Consider the following 19025-nt stretch of genomic DNA (forward strand, 5'->3'; position numbering starts at 1 on the left):
CTAGAGCGCACAGCCGACATGTGCGTGTTCGTGGGAGTCTCACCTTTCCACAGAGGGGTCATATTAGTGTCTCATGGTCTGACAAACATCGCTCTAGCTCTGTAGATAGTAAGTATTGGCTGGAAGTAGAGGCCTGGGCATTGTTGTTCACTAATTTACCCTAAGACAATTACATTGATAGAAGTTACAATCTATCTGCAATATTAAGCTGATCTACCCCCAGAAATAAAAACATTATTAAAAAAATATATCGGCGGATGCGGTGGATTGAGACACATCCAATGCAAACAAACGGATATCTCTAGCATAAATTGATGAATTTGTATGGGGATTTTGTTATTATGCCGCGGAAATCGACTCTAGGTTAGGCTCCTACTCCTCCCCTAATGTACCAAAAATCTGTGGATTATGTCATTGTACATACATTGGAGAAAGACTGCCACTTAAAAGCACTAAAAAGGCATAGCGCCTCAAAGTACAAGGAAGTACTTGCTTTATGTTTTTTGTGTATCCTCTGTTAAATGTTTGCTCAGCCTACATGTTATTACATGTTCTGGCAATTGAACCACTTGCAGAAAGAATTAGACAGGACCCAAATGTAACAGGTATCAGTATTGATAAACATGAATATAAACTAAACGTAGTTGCTGACCGTCTCCTGATATACAGTTGAAGTCGGAAGTTTACATACACCTTAGCCAAATACATTTAAACTCAGTTTGTCACAATTCCTGACATTTAATCCTAGTAAAAATGCCCTGTCTTAGGTCAGTTAGGATCACCACTTTATTTAAGAATGTGACATGTCAGAATAATAGTAGAGATAATTATTTATTTCAGCTTTTATTTCTTTCATCACATTCCCAGTGGGTCAGAAGTTTACATACGCTCAATTAGTATTTGCTAGCATTGCCTTTAAATTGTTTAACTTAGGTCAAACATTTCGGCTAGCCTTCCACAAGCCCATTCCTCCTGACAGAGCTGGTGTAACTGAGTCAAATTTGTAGGCCTCTTGCTCACACACGCTTTCTCAGTTCTGCCCACAAATGTTCTATAGAATTGAGGTCAGGGCTTTGTGATGGCCACTCCAATACCTTGACTTTGTTGTCCTTAAGCCATTTTGCCACAACTTTGGAAGTATGCTTTGGGTCATTGTCCATTTGGAAGACCCATTTCCGACCAAGCTTTAACTTCCTGACTGATGTCTTGAGATGTTGCTTCAATATATCCACATAATTTTCCTTCCTCATGATGCCATCTATTTTGTGAAGTGCACCAGTCCCACCTGCAGCAAAGCACCCCCACAACATGATGCTGCTACCCCCGTGCTTCACGGTTAGGTTGGCATTCTTCGGCTTGCAAGCATTTTTTCCTCCAAACAACACGATGGTCATTTTGGCCAACCAGTTCTATTTTTGTTTCATCAGAGCAGAGGACATTTCTCCAAAAAGTATGATCTTTGTCCCCATGTGCAGTTGCAAACCGTAGTCTGTCTTTTTTATGGCGGTTTTGGAGCAGTGGATTCTTCCTTGCTGAGCGGCCTTTCAGGTTATGTCGATATAGGACTCGTTTTACTGTGGATATAGATACTTTTGTACCTGTTTCCTCCAGCATCTTCACAAGGTCCTTTGCTGCTTTTCTGGGATTGATTTGCACTTTTCGCACCAAAGTACGTTCATCTCTAGGAGACAGAACGCGTCTCCTTCCTGAGCGGTATGACGGCTGCGTGGTCCCATGGTGTTTATACTTGCTTACTATTGTTTGTACAGGTTGTGACGTCACGAGAGGCTACACAGCTTTCAGCGGGATTGCTCAAGTAGTGCAAGGAGACAAGGTTCAAACAAAACAAGGATTTTATTATAGGTCTTGGGAAATTAACGAAAATATAACAAAATTCTGTTCTCTTGTGGCTCTTTAAGGGTTAACAGTTCAGGGATGTCTCTTCCACATCCAAAATCATAATTCTCACTCGCTCAGATAACTTTTCCCCAGCCTTACTGTAGTCCACGTTGCAGCTAGTGGCCAACCCAGCAAAAAGTCCTTCCAAATGTCTCTCACGTATTTCCACAGGTGCATATATCCAAAGGTGAGTATTTCCCAAAGGTAAGTATCTCCAAATCCTTATATTCCTCATGGAAGTGGACGTGCAGCACTCTTGTCCTCCAGAGAGCCCAGGTTGGAGACTGTGTTTCTTCACCCCCCACACACTCCCTCAGTGTGTCTCTTCCCTTCCCAAACCTTCAGCTCATCAGCTCCTGATTTGTTTCAGCTGCGTGGGAAGATTGGCCATAGAGGGGTGGAGTTCCCGACCATACCAGCAGATGGAGCCATAGCTGTCTGGGTTTGCAGCCACCTCAGGGGGATGTAACGTCCCTCCAGGACACAGCCTCTCGTGACATCACACATCCCCCTCCTCGGGACCGACGTCCTCGTCGGGGTAAAGGCAGCGAAGAAGGCATCACGCCGGGAGAGGGCGTCCGCATTGCCGTGGTGCTTGCCAGCCCTGTGGACAACAGAAAAGTTAAACGGTTGCAAGCTCAAAAACCATCTGGTTACTCTACTGTTTGATTCCTTGTTCTTGGCCATCCACTGCAGAGGGGCGTGATCAGATACCACCATGAAACGTCGGCCCAGGAGATAGAACCGAAGGGACTCCAGGGCCCAGACTACAGCCAGACATTCTTTCTCCACCGTTGAATAGTTCTTCTCTCTTGGAAGTAACTTTCTGCTTAGGTAGAGAATGGGATGTTCTTCACCGTCATGTGCCTGGGTGAGGACAGCACCCAGACCCACCTCCGAAGCATCCGCTTGGACAATGAATTCCTTCTTGAAGTCTGGTGCCACCAGGATCGGACTGGAGCAGAGTGCTCGCTTCAGGTTGAGGAAAGCCGCCTCCGCCGCAGGGTTCCACTTCACCATTCGTGAGTGGCGTTTGGTCGTCAGCTCCGTCAACGGTGCAGCTATGGTAGCAAAATCTGCAATAAAGCGTCTATAGTAGCCAGCGAGGCCCAAAAATGACCTTACTTGCTTCTTGGTGATGGGCTGCGGCCAGTCCTGTATGGCCCGCAGTTTGGCTTCCTGTGGTTTGACCAACCCCCGCCCAATGGTGTACCCCAGGTAGTTTGTCTCACTGAAGGCCAGCTTGCACTTCTTCGGGTTTGCCGTGAGCCCTGCTTCCCTGAGCGAATCCAGCACCGCTTGTACCCGGGGTATGTGGCTGGCCCAATCCGGACTTTGTATAACAACATCATCCAAATAAGCCGCTGCGTACCTCTTGTGGGGCGCAAGGACTCGATCCATCAGGCGTTGGAACGTGGCAGGTGCCCCGTGGAGACCAAACGGAAGTCGGGTATACTGGTAGAGCCCCTCCGGGGTGGCAAAGGCTGTCTTCTCCTTGGACGCCGGGGTCAGGGGCACCTGCCAGTAGCCTTTTGTGAGATCAAGAGTGGTTAGGAAACGAGCATGCCCCAAGGAGTCTATTAAATCATCGACACGAGGCATTGGGTATGCATCAAATTCAGACACTTCATTCAACTTTCGATAGTCATTACAAAATCGTACTGAACCGTCTGGCTTGGGAACTAGTACGATGGGACTTGCCCAGGCACTGTGGGACTCTTCGATCACTCCCAACTCCCGCATCTTCCTTACCTCCTTCTGTATAACCACTTTACGAGCCTCTGGCACGCGGTACGGGCGCTGGTTTACCGTTCGGCCAGGCATGGTGCGGATCTCATGTTGGACCACCTCTGTGTGACCGGGAAGGGAGGAGAAGACATCCTGGTTCTGCTCCACGAGTTCCAGGGCCATCTGTCGTTGATGTGGGGACAGATTTGGACCCAGCTGAACCTCTTCCCGCGCCGGTTCCTTGGTCTCTGTGGGGGGTAGACAGCTGAACATCGCCTCTCTGGCGTGCCACTTCTTTAAAAGGTTAACATGATAAATCTGCTCAGTTTTTCTTTTATCTGGTTGCCTCACCTTGTAGTTTACTTCTCCCATGCGTTCAATGACCTCATATGGTCCTTGCCAGGTTGCCAGGAATTTACACTCAACGGTTGGCACCAGGACCAGCACTCTGTCCCCCGGCTTAAACTCCCTGGGTTGAGCAGATCTGTTGTAGGAGGCTTGCTGTTGCCGCTGACTGGCCTCCAGGTGTTCCCGCATCATGGGATAGATGGCCTTCATTCTCTCCCTCATAGCCCCGACATGGTCGATCAGTGTCCGCTGTTGGCATGGCTGCTCCTCCCAGGCCTCCTTGGCGATGTCGAGCAGTCCTCTGGGTCTGTAGGAAAGCAAGAGCTCAAAGGGTGAAAAACCAGTAGAAGACTGAGGTACCTCTCTCACCGCAAATAATATGTATGGTAACAGCTGATCCCAGTTGCGCCCATCTTCCCCTACCGCTTTCCGCAGCATGGATTTTAGTGTTTTGTTAAAACGTTCGACTAGGCCATCTGTCTGGGGGTGGTAGACCGAGGTTCTCAGCTGTTTGATTTTCAGTAAAGCACAGAGTTCTTTCATCACCCTGGACATGAATGGAGTCCCTTGGTCCGTCAATATCTCTTTTGGGATTCCCAGACTAGTTGAGAGACGGAACAGCTCCTTGGCGATTTGTCTGGATGTAGCCTTCCTCAGCGGAATGGCCTCCGGGTACCGGGATGCATAGTCCAGAATGACCAGAATGTATTGATGTCCCCTGGAACTTTTCGGTAAGGGCCCGACTATGTCTAATCCAATCCTCTCAAAAGGAGTTTCGATAATGGGCAAGGGAATGAGCGGGTTTCTATATGTGGGCTTTGGCGCAACCTGCTGACACTCAGGGCAACTACGGCAGTAGTTCTCTATCTCTTTGTGTACTCCTGGCCAAAAGAAACGTTGCATGATTCTTTCCTTAGTCTTCTCTACCCCCAAGTGGGCCCCTAACGGGTGTGTGTGTGCTAGGTTGAGTACTGTGGCCCGATAGGGCTGTGGCACGAGGAGCTGTTCATGCACTTCATCATTTTTCTTGACTATCTGATATACTAACCCCCGGTTTACTGCGAAATGGGGGTAAGTAGGGTTTGTCTTATCACCTAACACTACACCTTCTAATACCTGCACATTTCTTAAGGCATTTGCAAGAGTAGGATCTTGTAATTGAGCCGTACCATACTGGCCTGTGAGAGGGGGAAGCTCTTGGGTGCCTGGGACGTCTTCTTCACTGGAGAACGGAGCACTTTCCTGGGCTGCGTTCTCTTCTCCCGTATCCGGACCAGTCTCGGTGTCGGTCTGGGCACCTGCCATCCCTATCAGAGCCCGGGCGGGAGTGAGTAACTCGGAGGATTGCACCGGAGCCTTCCCAGGATGAGTCTTGCCTCTCCGTTTCCGAGGTACTCGGGTTATCCTCTCCTGAGACTCTCTCCAGAGTGGGTAAAAGGCTGGGCAGTCTCGTCCAATTAGGACAGGGACGGGGAGGGAATCAACCACCCCCGCCGTCGTGTGTATGGTTCCCCATGTGCTGGTCATTGTAAGTTCAGTAATGGGGTATTCTCTGGTGTCCCCATGGACACAGGAAACTGGGAGGACTTTCCCCGGGGTCAGACACGTTGGGCCCACCAAATCCTTACGCACCAGGGTGGCCCGGCTACCAGAATCCAGTAAGGCCTCCACATCATGGTGATTCACAGTTACCGGGCAGGTGGGGGGTCGATCTGGGCCGCCATCTACGACTCCCAAGAGTGAGGCAAAACGGTGTGTGGGTGCTGAGCTGGAGGACTCCGCAGTGGGCATAGGTTCATCGGCTGGTTTCCCACACTGCCAGGAGATATGTCCCATCTCCCCACACCGGTAACACTGTCGAGTTTCCCCCTCCTGGTGTACTCTTCTTGGACCCGCCTGGTTTCTGGCTCCCCCTGGAGCCGGGTTAAGTCCTGACATGGCTGGGTTCGAGACCTTGGGGTCCTTTGGACGGGTTCTTCCCATTTGTGGTGGGGCCGCACTCCTGGGGTCTTTTCGGGAAGCATTCAGCATCTCCGCTGTGGCCTGGTACTTTTCCACAGCTTCCACGGTCAGATCAGCCGTGGTCAAGGCCTGTTGACTGATGAACCGTTTTGCCTCATAAGGCAGGGCGCGTAGGTAACGATCCACCACAACGGCCTCCACCACCGCCGCTGCTGTATTCCTCTGCGGATCCAGCCATTTCCTTGCGATTCGGACCAGTTCATGCATCTGCGCCCGAGGAGGTTGGTCTGGTTGGAAGGTCCAGCTGTGAAAGCGCTGGGCCATACCAAACTTTGTGAGTCCATATCTGCTGAGGATCTCAGACTTCAGGGCATCATAGTCAGTAACCTGGTCAGGGCCCAGGTCCCGGACAGCATTCAGCGATTCCCCGGTTAGAAAGGGGGCTAACAGACCAACCCACTGTTGCTTGGGCCAGGCTTCCCTAGTGGCCGTGGCCTCAAATGCATGCAGGTATGCCTCAATGTCATCGGTAGCTCCCATCTTAGATATAAAGTCACTTGCCTTTATTGGGCGGGTATTTTGGACAACCCTCTGTCTCTGCAACTGCAATTCCTCTGCCTTCAGAAGGTTGGCTTTCTTTTGCTCCTCCAAGAGAGCCACGTTTGCTTGCATCTGGGCTTGCTGGCCAGCAACAAGGGCTTTCAATATGTCCTCCATTTCAGTCGGCGGGGAGCCTACGGCCAACTTGGAAAACTGGGTGATCAAACCTTCGGTATCCTCCTCTGACATGCACTATTAACGCTTGAGCTGCCCGTATTCTCCACCATCTGTGACGTCACGAGAGGCTACACAGCTTTCAGCGGGATTGCTCAAGTAGTGCAAGGAGACAAGGTTCAAACAAAACAAGGATTTTATTATAGGTCTTGGGAAATTAACGAAAATATAACAAAATTCTGTTCTCTTGTGGCTCTTTAAGGGTTAACAGTTCAGGGATGTCTCTTCCACATCCAAAATCATAATTCTCACTCGCTCAGATAACTTTTCCCCAGCCTTACTGTAGTCCACGTTGCAGCTAGTGGCCAACCCAGCAAAAAGTCCTTCCAAATGTCTCTCACGTATTTCCACAGGTGCATATATCCAAAGGTGAGTATTTCCCAAAGGTAAGTATCTCCAAATCCTTATATTCCTCATGGAAGTGGACGTGCAGCACTCTTGTCCTCCAGAGAGCCCAGGTTGGAGACTGTGTTTCTTCACCCCCCACACACTCCCTCAGTGTGTCTCTTCCCTTCCCAAACCTTCAGCTCATCAGCTCCTGATTTGTTTCAGCTGCGTGGGAAGATTGGCCATAGAGGGGTGGAGTTCCCGACCATACCAGCAGATGGAGCCATAGCTGTCTGGGTTTGCAGCCACCTCAGGGGGATGTAACGTCCCTCCAGGACACAGCCTCTCGTGACATCACAAGGTGAACGTGGTACCTTCAGGTGTTTGGAAATTGCTCCCAAGGATGAACCAGACTTGTGGAGGTCTACATTTCTTTTTCTGAGGTCTTGGCTGATTTCTTTTGATTTTCCCATGATGTCAAGCAAAGAGGCACTGAGTTTGAAGATAGGCCTTGAAATACATCCACAGGTACACCTCCAATTGACTCAAATGATGTCAATTAGCCTATCAGAAGCTTCTAAAGCCATGACATAACTTTCTGGAATTTTCCAATCTTTTTAAAGGCACAGTCAACTTAGTGTATGTAAACTTCTGACCCACTGGAATTGTGATACAGTGAATTATAAGTGAAATAATCTGTCTGTAAACAATTGTTGGAAAAATTACTTGTGTCATGCACAAAGTAGATGTCCTAACCGACTTGCCAAAACTATAGTTTGTTAACAAGAAATGTGTGGATTGGTTGAAAAATGAGTTTTAATGACTCCAACCTAAGTGTATGTAAACTTCCGACTTCAATTGTACCTGACCAATATTGAAAACTCAATATTTATTATCGGTAATACCAATTACCCCACCGAAGACATTCTTTAAAACAAGTATACTCAGCACAGTACCATAATATACTTTATATGGGCAAATTAAACTCATAGAATAAAAAGGAAAGTTTTACATCTTTCTAAGTCTAAGGCTGCTTTTAACCTTTCAGACTTGGAATTGTATCAACTCTTTGTAAGGGTTGGTGTGAGGTGTGACCCAGGTGCGGTGCAGGATAGACAGTAGGCAGTAGGCAAGGATGGTGAAAGAAGGATCTTTACTGGTGGTCCAAAAGCCAGGATACAAAACAACGGACTAAAACATGAAAACAAATGAGGAGCACATACAGTGGGGAGAACAAGTATTTGATACACTGCCGATTTTGCAGGTTTCACTACTTACAAAGCATGTAGAGGTCTGTAATTTTTATCATAGGTACACTTCAACTGTGAGAGACGGAATCTAAAACAAAAATCCAGAAAAACACATTGTATGATTTTTAAGTAATAATTTGCATTTTATTGCATGACATAAGTATTTGATCACCTACCAAACAGTAAGAATTCCGTCTCTCACAGACCTGTTAGTTTTTCTTTAAGAAGCCCTCCTGTTCTCCACTCATTACCTGTATTAACTGCACCTGTTTGAACTCGTTACCTGTATAAAAGACACCTGTCCACACACTCAATCAAACAGACTCCAACCTCTCCACAATGGCCAATACCAGAGAGCTGTGTAAGGACATCAGGGCTAAAATTGTAGACCTGCACAAGGCTGGGATGGGCTACAGGACAATAGGCAAGCAGCTTGGTGAGAAGGCAACAACTGTTGGCGCAATTATTAGAAAATGGAAGAAGTTCAAGATGACGGTCAATCACCCTCGGTCTGGGGCTCCATGCAAGATCTCACCTCGTGGGGCATCAATGATCATGAGGAAGGTGAGGGATCAGCCCAGAACTACACGGCAGGACCTGGTCAATGACCTGAAGAGAGCTGGGACCACAGTCTCAAAGAAAACCATTAGTAACACACTACGCCGTCATGGATTAAAATCCTGCAGCGCACGCAAGGTCCCCCTGCTCAAGCCAGTGCATGTCCAGGCCCGTCTGAAGTTTGCCAATGACCATCTGGATGATCCAGAGGAGGAATGGGAGAAGGTCATGTGGTCTGATGAGAAAAAAATAGAGCTTTTTGGTCTAAACTCCACTCGCCGTGTTTGGAGGAAGAAGAAGGATGAGTACAACCCCAAGAACACCATCCCAACCATGAAGCATGGAGGCGGAAACATCATTCTTTGGAGATGCTTTTCTGCAAAGGAGACAGGACGACTGCACCGTATTGAGGGGAGGATGGATGGGGCCATGTATCGCGAGATCTTGGCCAACAACCTCCTTCCCTCAGTAAGAGCATTGAAGATGGGTCGTGGCTGGGTCTTCCAGCATTACAACGACCCGAAACACACAGCCAGAGCAACTAAGGAGTGGCTCCGTAAGAAGCATCTCAAGGTCCTGGAGTGGCCTAGCCAGTCTCCAGACCTGAACCCAATAGAAAATCTTTGGAGGGAGCTGAAAGTCCGTATTGCCCAGCGACAGCCCCAAAACCTGAAGGATCTGGAGAAGGTCTGTATGGAGGAGTGGGCCAAAATCCCTGCTGCAGTGTGTGCAAACCTGGTCAAGACCTACAGGAAACGTATGATCTCTGTAATTGCAAACTAAGGTTTCTGTACCAAATATTAAGTTCTGCTTTTCTGATGTATCAAATACTTATGTCATGCAATAAAATGCAAATTAATTACTTAAAAATCATACAATGTGATTTTCTGGATTTTTGTTTTAGATTCCATCTCTCACAGTTGAAGTGTACCTATGATACAAATTACAGACCTCTACATGCTTTGTAAGTAGGAAAACCTGCAAAATCGGCAGTGTATCAAATACTTGTTCTCCCCAAATACTTGTTCTCCGTCGTCCAGGGTAGGGGAGGGAATGGCCGGCAGGCATGTAGCTCAGTTGGTAGAGCATGGGTTGTGGGTTCGTTTCCCACCGGGTTTCAGTATGAAAAATCAAATAAAAAATAATGTATGCACTCACTAACTGTAAATCGCTCTGGATAAGAGCGACTGCTAAATGACTAAAATGTAAATGTCTCCAAAAAACAGGCTGACAACAAACAATACGAAATACTAACTCTGACTGGAAAACACAATCACACAGGAAAGGGTCCGACCTGTCAACAGAGTGATAATGTAGGCCACCCGGCCCTGCTCCGTTGGGAAGGAGGAGGGTTGCAGGCTGAACATCAGGGAGCCCTCTGGACGTCCGTTGTACCTCTCCGGAGGTGGTAGTCGGGGTTCCTGTGATGTCGCAGGCGAGACTGAAGATGCCGCTGCCGCGGCTTCCGCTCCACCGGCTGCCGGGGCTGGGCAGGTGCCCACCTGGCTCTGCACGGCGATCCCTCCTGGGCACCCCGGACTGCTCCACTGGCCCATAACCCTCCCAGTCCACCAGAAATAGGAGACCCCTCCCCACCCGCCGGCAGTCCAGGATCCTGTCCACCGTAAAAGCTGGCTGCCCTCCGACGAGGCGCAGCGGGGTAACAGGACGAGGAGGGGGAGCCAGGGGATAGGTGGCGACGGGCTAGAGGAGGGACATATGGAACATGGGATGCATCCGCATGGTGGGGGGAAGTTGCAGGCGGTAGGTCACTGGATTGATTTGCCGGACCACGCAATGGCCCGACGGGACCGCCACCTCCTTCTCTTGCTCAGGGAATAGGGACGCTTGGGGATAGGCTGGGGTCGGAGCAGCCCTGCCGTGGGATGACGTGAGCTCTTCGTGCGTGCGCACACTGGGCAAGCAGCCACGAAGGCGTGCGTATCCCCCTCAGCAGATGGCCACCAGAACCTCCTACGCAGGAACTCCAAAATCCTGGTGCTTTCCGGATGGCTGGTGAGGTCAGACGCATGCGCTCACTGAAGCAGTCGCGAACACGCAGTCTTGGGTACGCACATCCTCCCCGATGGACCTCCGCCCGGATCGGGCTCCCGCCGTAGCGCTGCTCTGACCAGCCTATCAATTCCCCATTAAACTGGGGCAGCCATCAGGGCATTGGGGACAATGGGGTCGTCCCTCATGGCCAGCGTCTCCGGCTGGGACAAGAAAAGCCATCGCCCTCGTGAACTGCGACCCAACCCTGTAACAGCTTTTACTTTAAACATATTGTTAAATGGACTAAAGAGGAACAATGGGTACATATTGAAGATGTGCATGCTCATCCTCAGAATATTTTTATGAGTCTATTTTCAAAGTATAAAGCTAAGAACATTAACAACTTCGTAGTTAAGAACACTATAACAATATGGGAGAAAATGAAACAATTCTACAAGAACCAATATCACTCCCTGAAAACAATCCTTGGATATCACTAATAAATCGGAAAAGTGGAAAACTAAAGGCATAGAAACCGTAAATGACTTGGTAATAGGATTTTTATTTATTCCATTTCGGATTGACCAATGTAGACATTTTCAAATACGTAGACATTTTCAAAAAAGTTTATGTCATGATTTTTCGACCTGAAATCTTTGGACATCAGAGCAATGTTGAGGGAATCCTATTTGACTCAGAAAAGGATCCTTATATGATAGGCTTTCTGCAAGGTTTTGTATATATTACCTATCTAACTGACAATTTCTTAGAAAAAAATACTTTAAAATAACGGATATAGGCACAAGATGGAGGGAGTGTTGGAACATAACTAACGAAATTACAGTTAGTGAAAATGTACTCTTAATCCAGTATAAACGAATGTATAGAATGTATTATACAAAATACAAAACAAAAAAAATCTACAGCACATTGGCAGAGTCATGTCTTAAGTGTAAAACGAATAATGACTCAATAATCCATGCTTTCTGGGAATGCTATAAAGTCTGGAAGACGTATTACAATGTAAACTTATTTTTAATCCGTCTATCTGCATATTTCAAGACATGGCATATTGGGGTGTAGTGAGATAAGCAATGGGCTGGACCATGCTTTACTCGTCAATGATTTTGAAAAACATTCTACTCAAAAACTGGAAATGGAATGATCCTCCATCACTACGACAGTGGATGAATCAAATGTATTAATATTGAAATATTGAAAAGGTGTGGGCTACGGAGAAAAATAAAACAGTGCAATTTGAGGCCATATGGCATAGAGTGCTACAAGTACAGGAAAGTTGAAGGATGAGGGGGAGTGTGATTGTGAGAAATGTGTGTGTGTTTGTTTATTGTCTTTTGTTTTGTATGGTTGTTATTGTTTGAGAAAATAAATCAAAATAAAACATTAATGTGACAGTCGATATGAAAGACCTAGTCTCAGCACAAATATGTTCAAATGGTCATCATCAACAACACCATTACTTCCTGTTTTGTTCTTAGTGTATGTACTCTCAGAGCTAGGCAACGCACAGTGGAAAGATGGCTAGAATCTGATAAGAACAAAGCTATTTAAAAATGCTTGAGGTTATTTTCAGTGTGTGTGTCTGTCTCGTTGTTGGAATCACTAGAGAAGGGGTTGACCATACCTTCAGGTTATTTTCAGTGTGTGTCTGTCTCTGTGTTGGACCCCACAGAGTAGTGGTTGACCATCTCTTCAGCTTAGTTTTAGTGTGTGTGTCTGTCTCTGTCATGGACTCACCAGAGTAGTGGTTGACCATCTCTTCCAGGCACTGGAAAGTCAGACGAGGAGAGATATAGTACCAGCTGTTCTCCAGGCGATAGATTTTATAGTGCTTGATGGATCTGTGCTTTACAGACATGGTGTAGACACCTGCAAATGTAATATAACATAAAAGGCATTAGATATAGGCCTAGATAGAACCAATAGATACCCATCTCCTATCATCCTACTGACGTCCAGTTAATAACCCCCTTGAGTTGATGTCTGTACCAGGAAAATCAAATTAGCGGAAATCAAATTAGCATAATAATAATAAATAAATAAACGTCTGTTCAATCCACCGCCTCCAGCAATTGGCAGCCTTCCGCATCTGTGGTGGAAGGTGGCTGAGCTACAGCGGTGTTTGTCATGAGACCATGAGACATCCCGAAAATCGGTCTTCTCACTAAAACGTCTGTAGCGTCCGAACGGTTTGACCTAGAAACTAATAATAATGACCACTCTATGATCGGACGAAAGATGAGACACTCACGAACACAATGATGTTCACCGTTTTGCTCTACGACCCTCACAAGCGTCACAGGATTCGTCTGATGTCGGTACCGCCGATCTGCCAATTTCTGTCTGTAGCATCCAAACAGTTTGGGCTAAAAAACACTAATATGATCCTTCAATGGAAAGGTAACTCTCACGAACACGTACACTACCGTTCAAAAGTTTGGGGTCACTTAGAAATGTCCTTGTTTTCCATGAAAACATACATGAAATGAGTTTGAATAGGAAATATAGCAAAATACATAGGAAATGTAGTCATTGACAAGGTTAGAAATAATGATTTTTAATATAAATAATAATTGTGTCCTTCAAACTTTGCTTTCGTCAAAGAATCCTCCACTTGCAGCAATTACAGCCTTGCAGACCTTTGGCATTCTAGTTGTCAATTTGTTGAGGTAATCTGAAGAGATGTCACCCCATGCTTCCTGAACCACCTCCCACAAGTTGGATTGGCTTGATGGGCACTTCTTACATACCATACGGTCAAGCTGCTCCCACAACAGCTCAATACGGTTGAGATCCGGTGACTGGGCTGGCTACTCCATTATAGACAAAATACCAGCTGACTTCTTCTTCCCTAAATAGTTATTGCATAGTTTGGAGCTGTGCTTTGGGTCATTGCCCTGTTGTAGGAGGAAATTGGCTCCAATCAAGCGCCGTCCACAGGGTATGGCATGGCGTTACAAAATGGAGTGATAGCCTTCCATCTTCAAGATCCCTTTTACCCTGTACAAATCTCCCACTTTACCACCACCAAAGCACCCCCAGACCATCACATTGCCTCCACCATGCTTGACAGATGGCATCAAGCACTCCTCCAGCATATTTTCATTTGGTCTGCATCTCACAAATGTTCTTCTTTGTGATCCGAACACCTCAAACTTCGATTTGTCTGTCCATAACACTTTTTTCCAATCTTCCTCTGTCCAGTGTCTGTGTTATTTTTCCCATCTTAATCTTTTCTTTTTATTGGCCAGTCTGAGATATGGCTTTTTCTTTGCAACTCTGCCTAGAAGGTCAGCATCCCGGAGTCGCCCCTTCACTGTTGACGTTGAGACTGGTGTTTTGTGGGTACTATTTAATGAAGCTGCCAGTTGAGGACCTGTGAGGCATCTGTTTCTCAAACTAGACATTCTAATGTATTTGTCCTCTTGCTCAGTTGTGCACCGGGGCCTCCCAATCCTCTTTCTATTCTGGTTAGAGCCAGTTTGTGCTGTTCTGTGAAGGGAGTAGTACACAGCGTTGTACGAGATCTTCAGTTTCTTGGCAATTTCTCGCATGGAATAGCCTTCATTTCTCAGAACAAGAATAGACTGATGAGTTTCAGAAGAAAGTTATTTGTTTCTGGCCATTTTGATTCTGTAATCGACCACACAATTGCTGATGCTCCAGGGACTCAACTAATCTCAAGAAGGCCAGTTTTATTGCTTCTTTAATCAGCACAACAGTTTTCAGCTGTGTTAACGTAATTGCAAAAGGGTTTTCTAATGATCAATTAGCCTTTTAATATGATAAACTTGGATTAGCAAACACAACGTGCCATTGGAACACAGGACTGTTGGTTGCTGATAATGGGCCTCTGTACGCCTATGTAAATATTCCATTAAATATCAGCCGTTTCCAGCTACAATAGCCATTTACAACATTAACAATGTCTACACTGTATTTCTGATCAATTTGATATTATTTTAATGGACAAAAAAATTGCTTATCTTTCGAAAACCAGGACATTTCTAAGTGACCCCAAACTTTTGAACGGTAGTGTACATGTCAGTACATCTTCTGCTTTAGGATGCCCACAAACCTCACAAGACTTACTTGTCTGAAGGTAGCTAGGTACCAGTTTAAAAAATGAATGTAAGTACAGTGCCTTCAGAAAGTATTCACATCCCTTGACACTTTGTTGTGTTACACTGTGAATTTAAAATTGATTAAATTGAGATTTGTGTCACTGGCCAACACACAATACCCCATAATGTCAAAGTGGAATTATGTTTTTAGAAATTTTTACATATCAATAAAAATTAATAGCTGAAATGTCTTGAGTCAATAAGTATTCAACCCCTATGTTATGGCAAGCCTAAGGTCCCTCAGTCGAGCAGTGAATTTCAAACACAGAAACCGAGGAGGTTTAGCAATGCCCCACAAAGAATGGACACCTATTGGTAGATGTGTAAAAAAAACTAAACAGACATTGAATATCCCTTTGAGCATGGTGAAGTTATTAATTACACTTTGGATGGTGTATCAATACACTCAGTCAATACAAAGATACAGGTGTCGTTCCTAACTCAGTTGCCGGAGAGGAAGGAAACCGCTCAGGGATTTCACTATGAGGCCAATGGTGACTTTAAAACAGTTACAGAGTTTAATGGCTGTGATACGAGAAAACTGAGGATGGATAAATAACATTGTAGTTACTCCACAATACTAACCTAAATGAAAGAGTGAAAAGAAGGAAGCCTGTACAGAATAAATATATTCCAAAACATGCATCCTGTTTGCAATAAGTTAGTTTTGACTTAAATCGGTTTGAAAATCTATGGCAAGATTTGAAAATAGCTGTCCAACTTGACAGAGCTTGAATAATTAAACAAGAACTTATGTGCAAATATTGTACAATCCATGTGTGCAAAGCTCTTAAAGACTTACCCAGAAAGACTCACCACTGTAATCGCTGCCAAAGGTGATTCTAACATGTATTGACTCAGGGGTGTGAATACTTATGTAAATTCGATTTTTATGTATTTAATTTTCAATACATTTTTAAAAAAATGGTAAAAACATGTTTTCACTTTGTCAAATCAAATCAAATCAAATTGTATTTGTCATATACACGTGTTTAGCAGATGTTAGAGCGGGTTTAGCGAAATGCTTGTGTTTCTAGCTCCGACAGTGCAGTAATATCTAACATTTACCCAAAAAAGTAAGGAATGGGATTTAAGAATATATACAGATATGGACAAGCAATGACAGAGCGGCATGGACTAAGACACAGAATAATATTATAGAATAGAATGCAGTATATACATATGAGATGAATAGTGCAAGATATGTAAACATTATTAATGTGACTAGTGATCAATTTCTTAAAGTGGCCAGTGATTTCAATAGGCAGCAGCAGCCTCTAATGTGCTAGTGATGGCTATTTAACAGTCTGATGGCCTTGAGATAGAAGCTGTTTTTCATTCTCTCGGTCCCAGCTTTGATGCACCTGTACTGACCTCGCCTTCTGGATGATAGCGGGGTGAACAGGCAGTGGCTCGGGTGGTTGATGTCCTTGATGATCTTTTTGGCATTCCTGTGACATCGGGTGCTGTATGTGTCTTGGAGGGCGGGTAGTTTGTCCCCGGTAATGCGTTCGGCAGACCGCACCACCCTCTGGAGAGCCCTGCGGTTGTGGGCGGTGCAGTTGCCGTACCAGGCGGTGATACAGCCCGAAAGGATGCTCTCAATTGTGCATCTGTAAAAGTTTGTGAGGGTTTTAGGTGATAAGCCAAATTTCTTCAGCCTCCTGAGGTTGAAGAGGCTCGTTGCGCCTGTGGACACACTGTCTGCGTGGGTGGACCATTTCAGTTTGTTGGTGATGTGTACGCCAAGGAACTTGAAGCTTTCCACCTTCTCCACTGCGGTCCCGTCGATGTGGATAGGGGGGTGCACCCTCTGCTGTTTCCTGAAGTCCACGATCATCTGCTTTGTTTTGTTGATGTTGAGTGAGAGGTTATTTTCCTGGCACCACACTCCCAGAGCCCTCACCTCCTCCCTGTAGGCGGTCTCGTCATTGTTGGTAGTCAATCCTACTACTGTTGTGTCGTCTGCAAACTTGATGATTGAGTTGGAGGCGTGCTTGGCCACGCAGTCATGGGTAAACAGGGAGTACAGGAGGGTCTGAGCACGCACCCTTGTGGTGCCCCAGTGTTGAGGATCAGCGAAGTGGAGATGTTGTTTCCAACCTTCACCACCTGGGGGCGGCCCGTCAGGAAGTCCAGGACCCAGTTGCACAGGGCGGGGTTCAGACCCAGGGCCTCGAGCTTAATGATGAGCTTGGAGGGTACTATGGTGTTGAATGCTGAGCTATAGTCAATGAACAGCATGCTTACATAGGTATTCCTCTTGTCCAGATGGGATAGGGCAGTGTGCAGTGTGATGGCAATTGCATCGTCTGTGGATCTATTGGGGAAGTAAGCAAATTGAAGTGGGTCTAGGGTGACAAGTAAGATAGAGGTGATATGATCCTTGACTCTCAAAGCACTTCATGATGACAGAGGTGAGTGCTACAGGCCGATAGTCATTTAGTTCAGTTACCTTTGCTTTCTTGGGTACAGGAACAATGGTGGCCATCTTGAAGCATGTGGGAACAGCAGACTGGTAAAGGGAGAGATTGAATATGTCCATGAACACACCAGCCAGCTAGTCTGCGCATGCTCTGAGGACGCGGCTAGGGATGCCGTCTTGGCCGGCAGCCTTGCGGGGGTTAACATGCTTAAATGTCTTAATTACGTCGGCCATGGAGTCCTTGGTAGTGGGCCTCGTCAATGGCACTGTGTTATCCTCAAAGCGGGCGAAGAAGGTGTTTAGCTTGTCTGGAAGCGAGACGTCAGTGTCGGCGATGTGGCTGGTTTTCTTTTTGTAGTTCGTGATTGTCTGTAGACCCTGCCACATACGTCTCGGGTCTGAGCCGTTGAATTGCGACTCCACTTTGTCTCTATACTGATGTTTTGCCAGTTTAATTGCCTTGCGGAGTGAGTAACTACACTGTTTGTATTCTGCCATATTCCCAGTCACCTTGCCATGGTTGAATGCGGTGGTTCGCGCTTTCAGATTTGCGCGAATGCTGCCGTCTATCCACGGTTTCTGGTTAGGGTAGGTTTTAATAGTCACAGTGGGCACAACATCACCTATACACTTCCTGATAAACTCTGTCACCGTTTCAGTGTATATGTCTAAATTATTTTCGGAAGCTACCCGGAACATATCCCAGTCCGCGTGATCAAAACAATCTTGAAGCGTGGATTCCGATTGGTCAGACCAGCGTTGAATAGTCCTTAGCACAGGTACTTCCTGTTCGAGTTTCTGCCTATAGGAAGGGAGAAGCAAAATTGAGTCGTGGTCAGATTTGCCAAAAGGAGGGCGGGGGAGGGCCTTATAACCATCCCGGAAGTTTGAATAGCAATGTTCGAGGATTTTAGGAGAGCGAGTACAACAGTCGATATGTTGATAGAACTTCGGCAGCCTAGTCCTCAAATTTGCTTTGTTAAAATCCCCGGCTACAATAAATGCAGCCTCAGGATATGTGGTTTCCAGTTTGCATGAGGTCCAGTGAAGTTCTTTGAGGGCCGTCGTGGTATCGGCTTGAGGGGTGATATACACGGCCGTGACTATAACCGAAGAGAATTCTCTTGGGAGATAATACGGTCGGCATTTGATTGTGAGAAATTCTAGGTCGGGTGAACAGAAGGACTCGAGTTCCTCTATGTTACTACAATTACACCATGAGTCATTAATCATGAAACGCACACCTCCGCCCTTCTGCTTCCCGGAGAGATATTTATTCCTGTCTGCGCAATGAACTGAGAACCAATCTGGCTGGACCGATTCCGACAGAATATCCCAAGAGAGCCATGTTTCCGTGAAACAGAGTATGTTACAGGCCTGGATGTCTCTCTGGAAAGACATTTTTGCCCGTAGTTCGTCAACTTCGTTAACCAGAGATTGAATATTAGCGAGTAGAATACTTGGAAGCGGTGGGTGGTGTGCGCACCTCCTAATTCGAACCAGCAGGCCGCTCCGAGTGCCTCTCCTCCGCCTGGCGATGTTTTGGGTCAGCCGCTGGAATCAGTTCAGTTGCCCTGGGGAGATCAAACAAAGGATCTGCTTCGGGAAAGTCGT

At 46.3% G+C, this 19025-nt stretch overlaps 1 protein-coding gene across 1 annotated transcript in view; it reads right to left on the minus strand.

The window, feature by feature from the left end:
• LOC311132814 (src-like-adapter) overlaps window positions 1–19025 on the minus strand; it is a 44009-nt gene that overhangs the window by 14027 nt on the left and 10957 nt on the right. The window contains exon 6 of the mRNA XM_084166157.1: window positions 12600–12731. Within this exon, the coding sequence (XP_084022283.1) occupies window positions 12600–12731 (132 nt within the window). The remainder of the gene's footprint in view (window positions 1–12599; window positions 12732–19025) is intronic.

This window comes from Coregonus lavaretus (genome assembly GCF_964263955.1).
Source record: "Coregonus lavaretus genome assembly, chromosome: 7".
Taxonomy (NCBI): Eukaryota; Metazoa; Chordata; class Actinopteri; order Salmoniformes; family Salmonidae; genus Coregonus; species Coregonus lavaretus.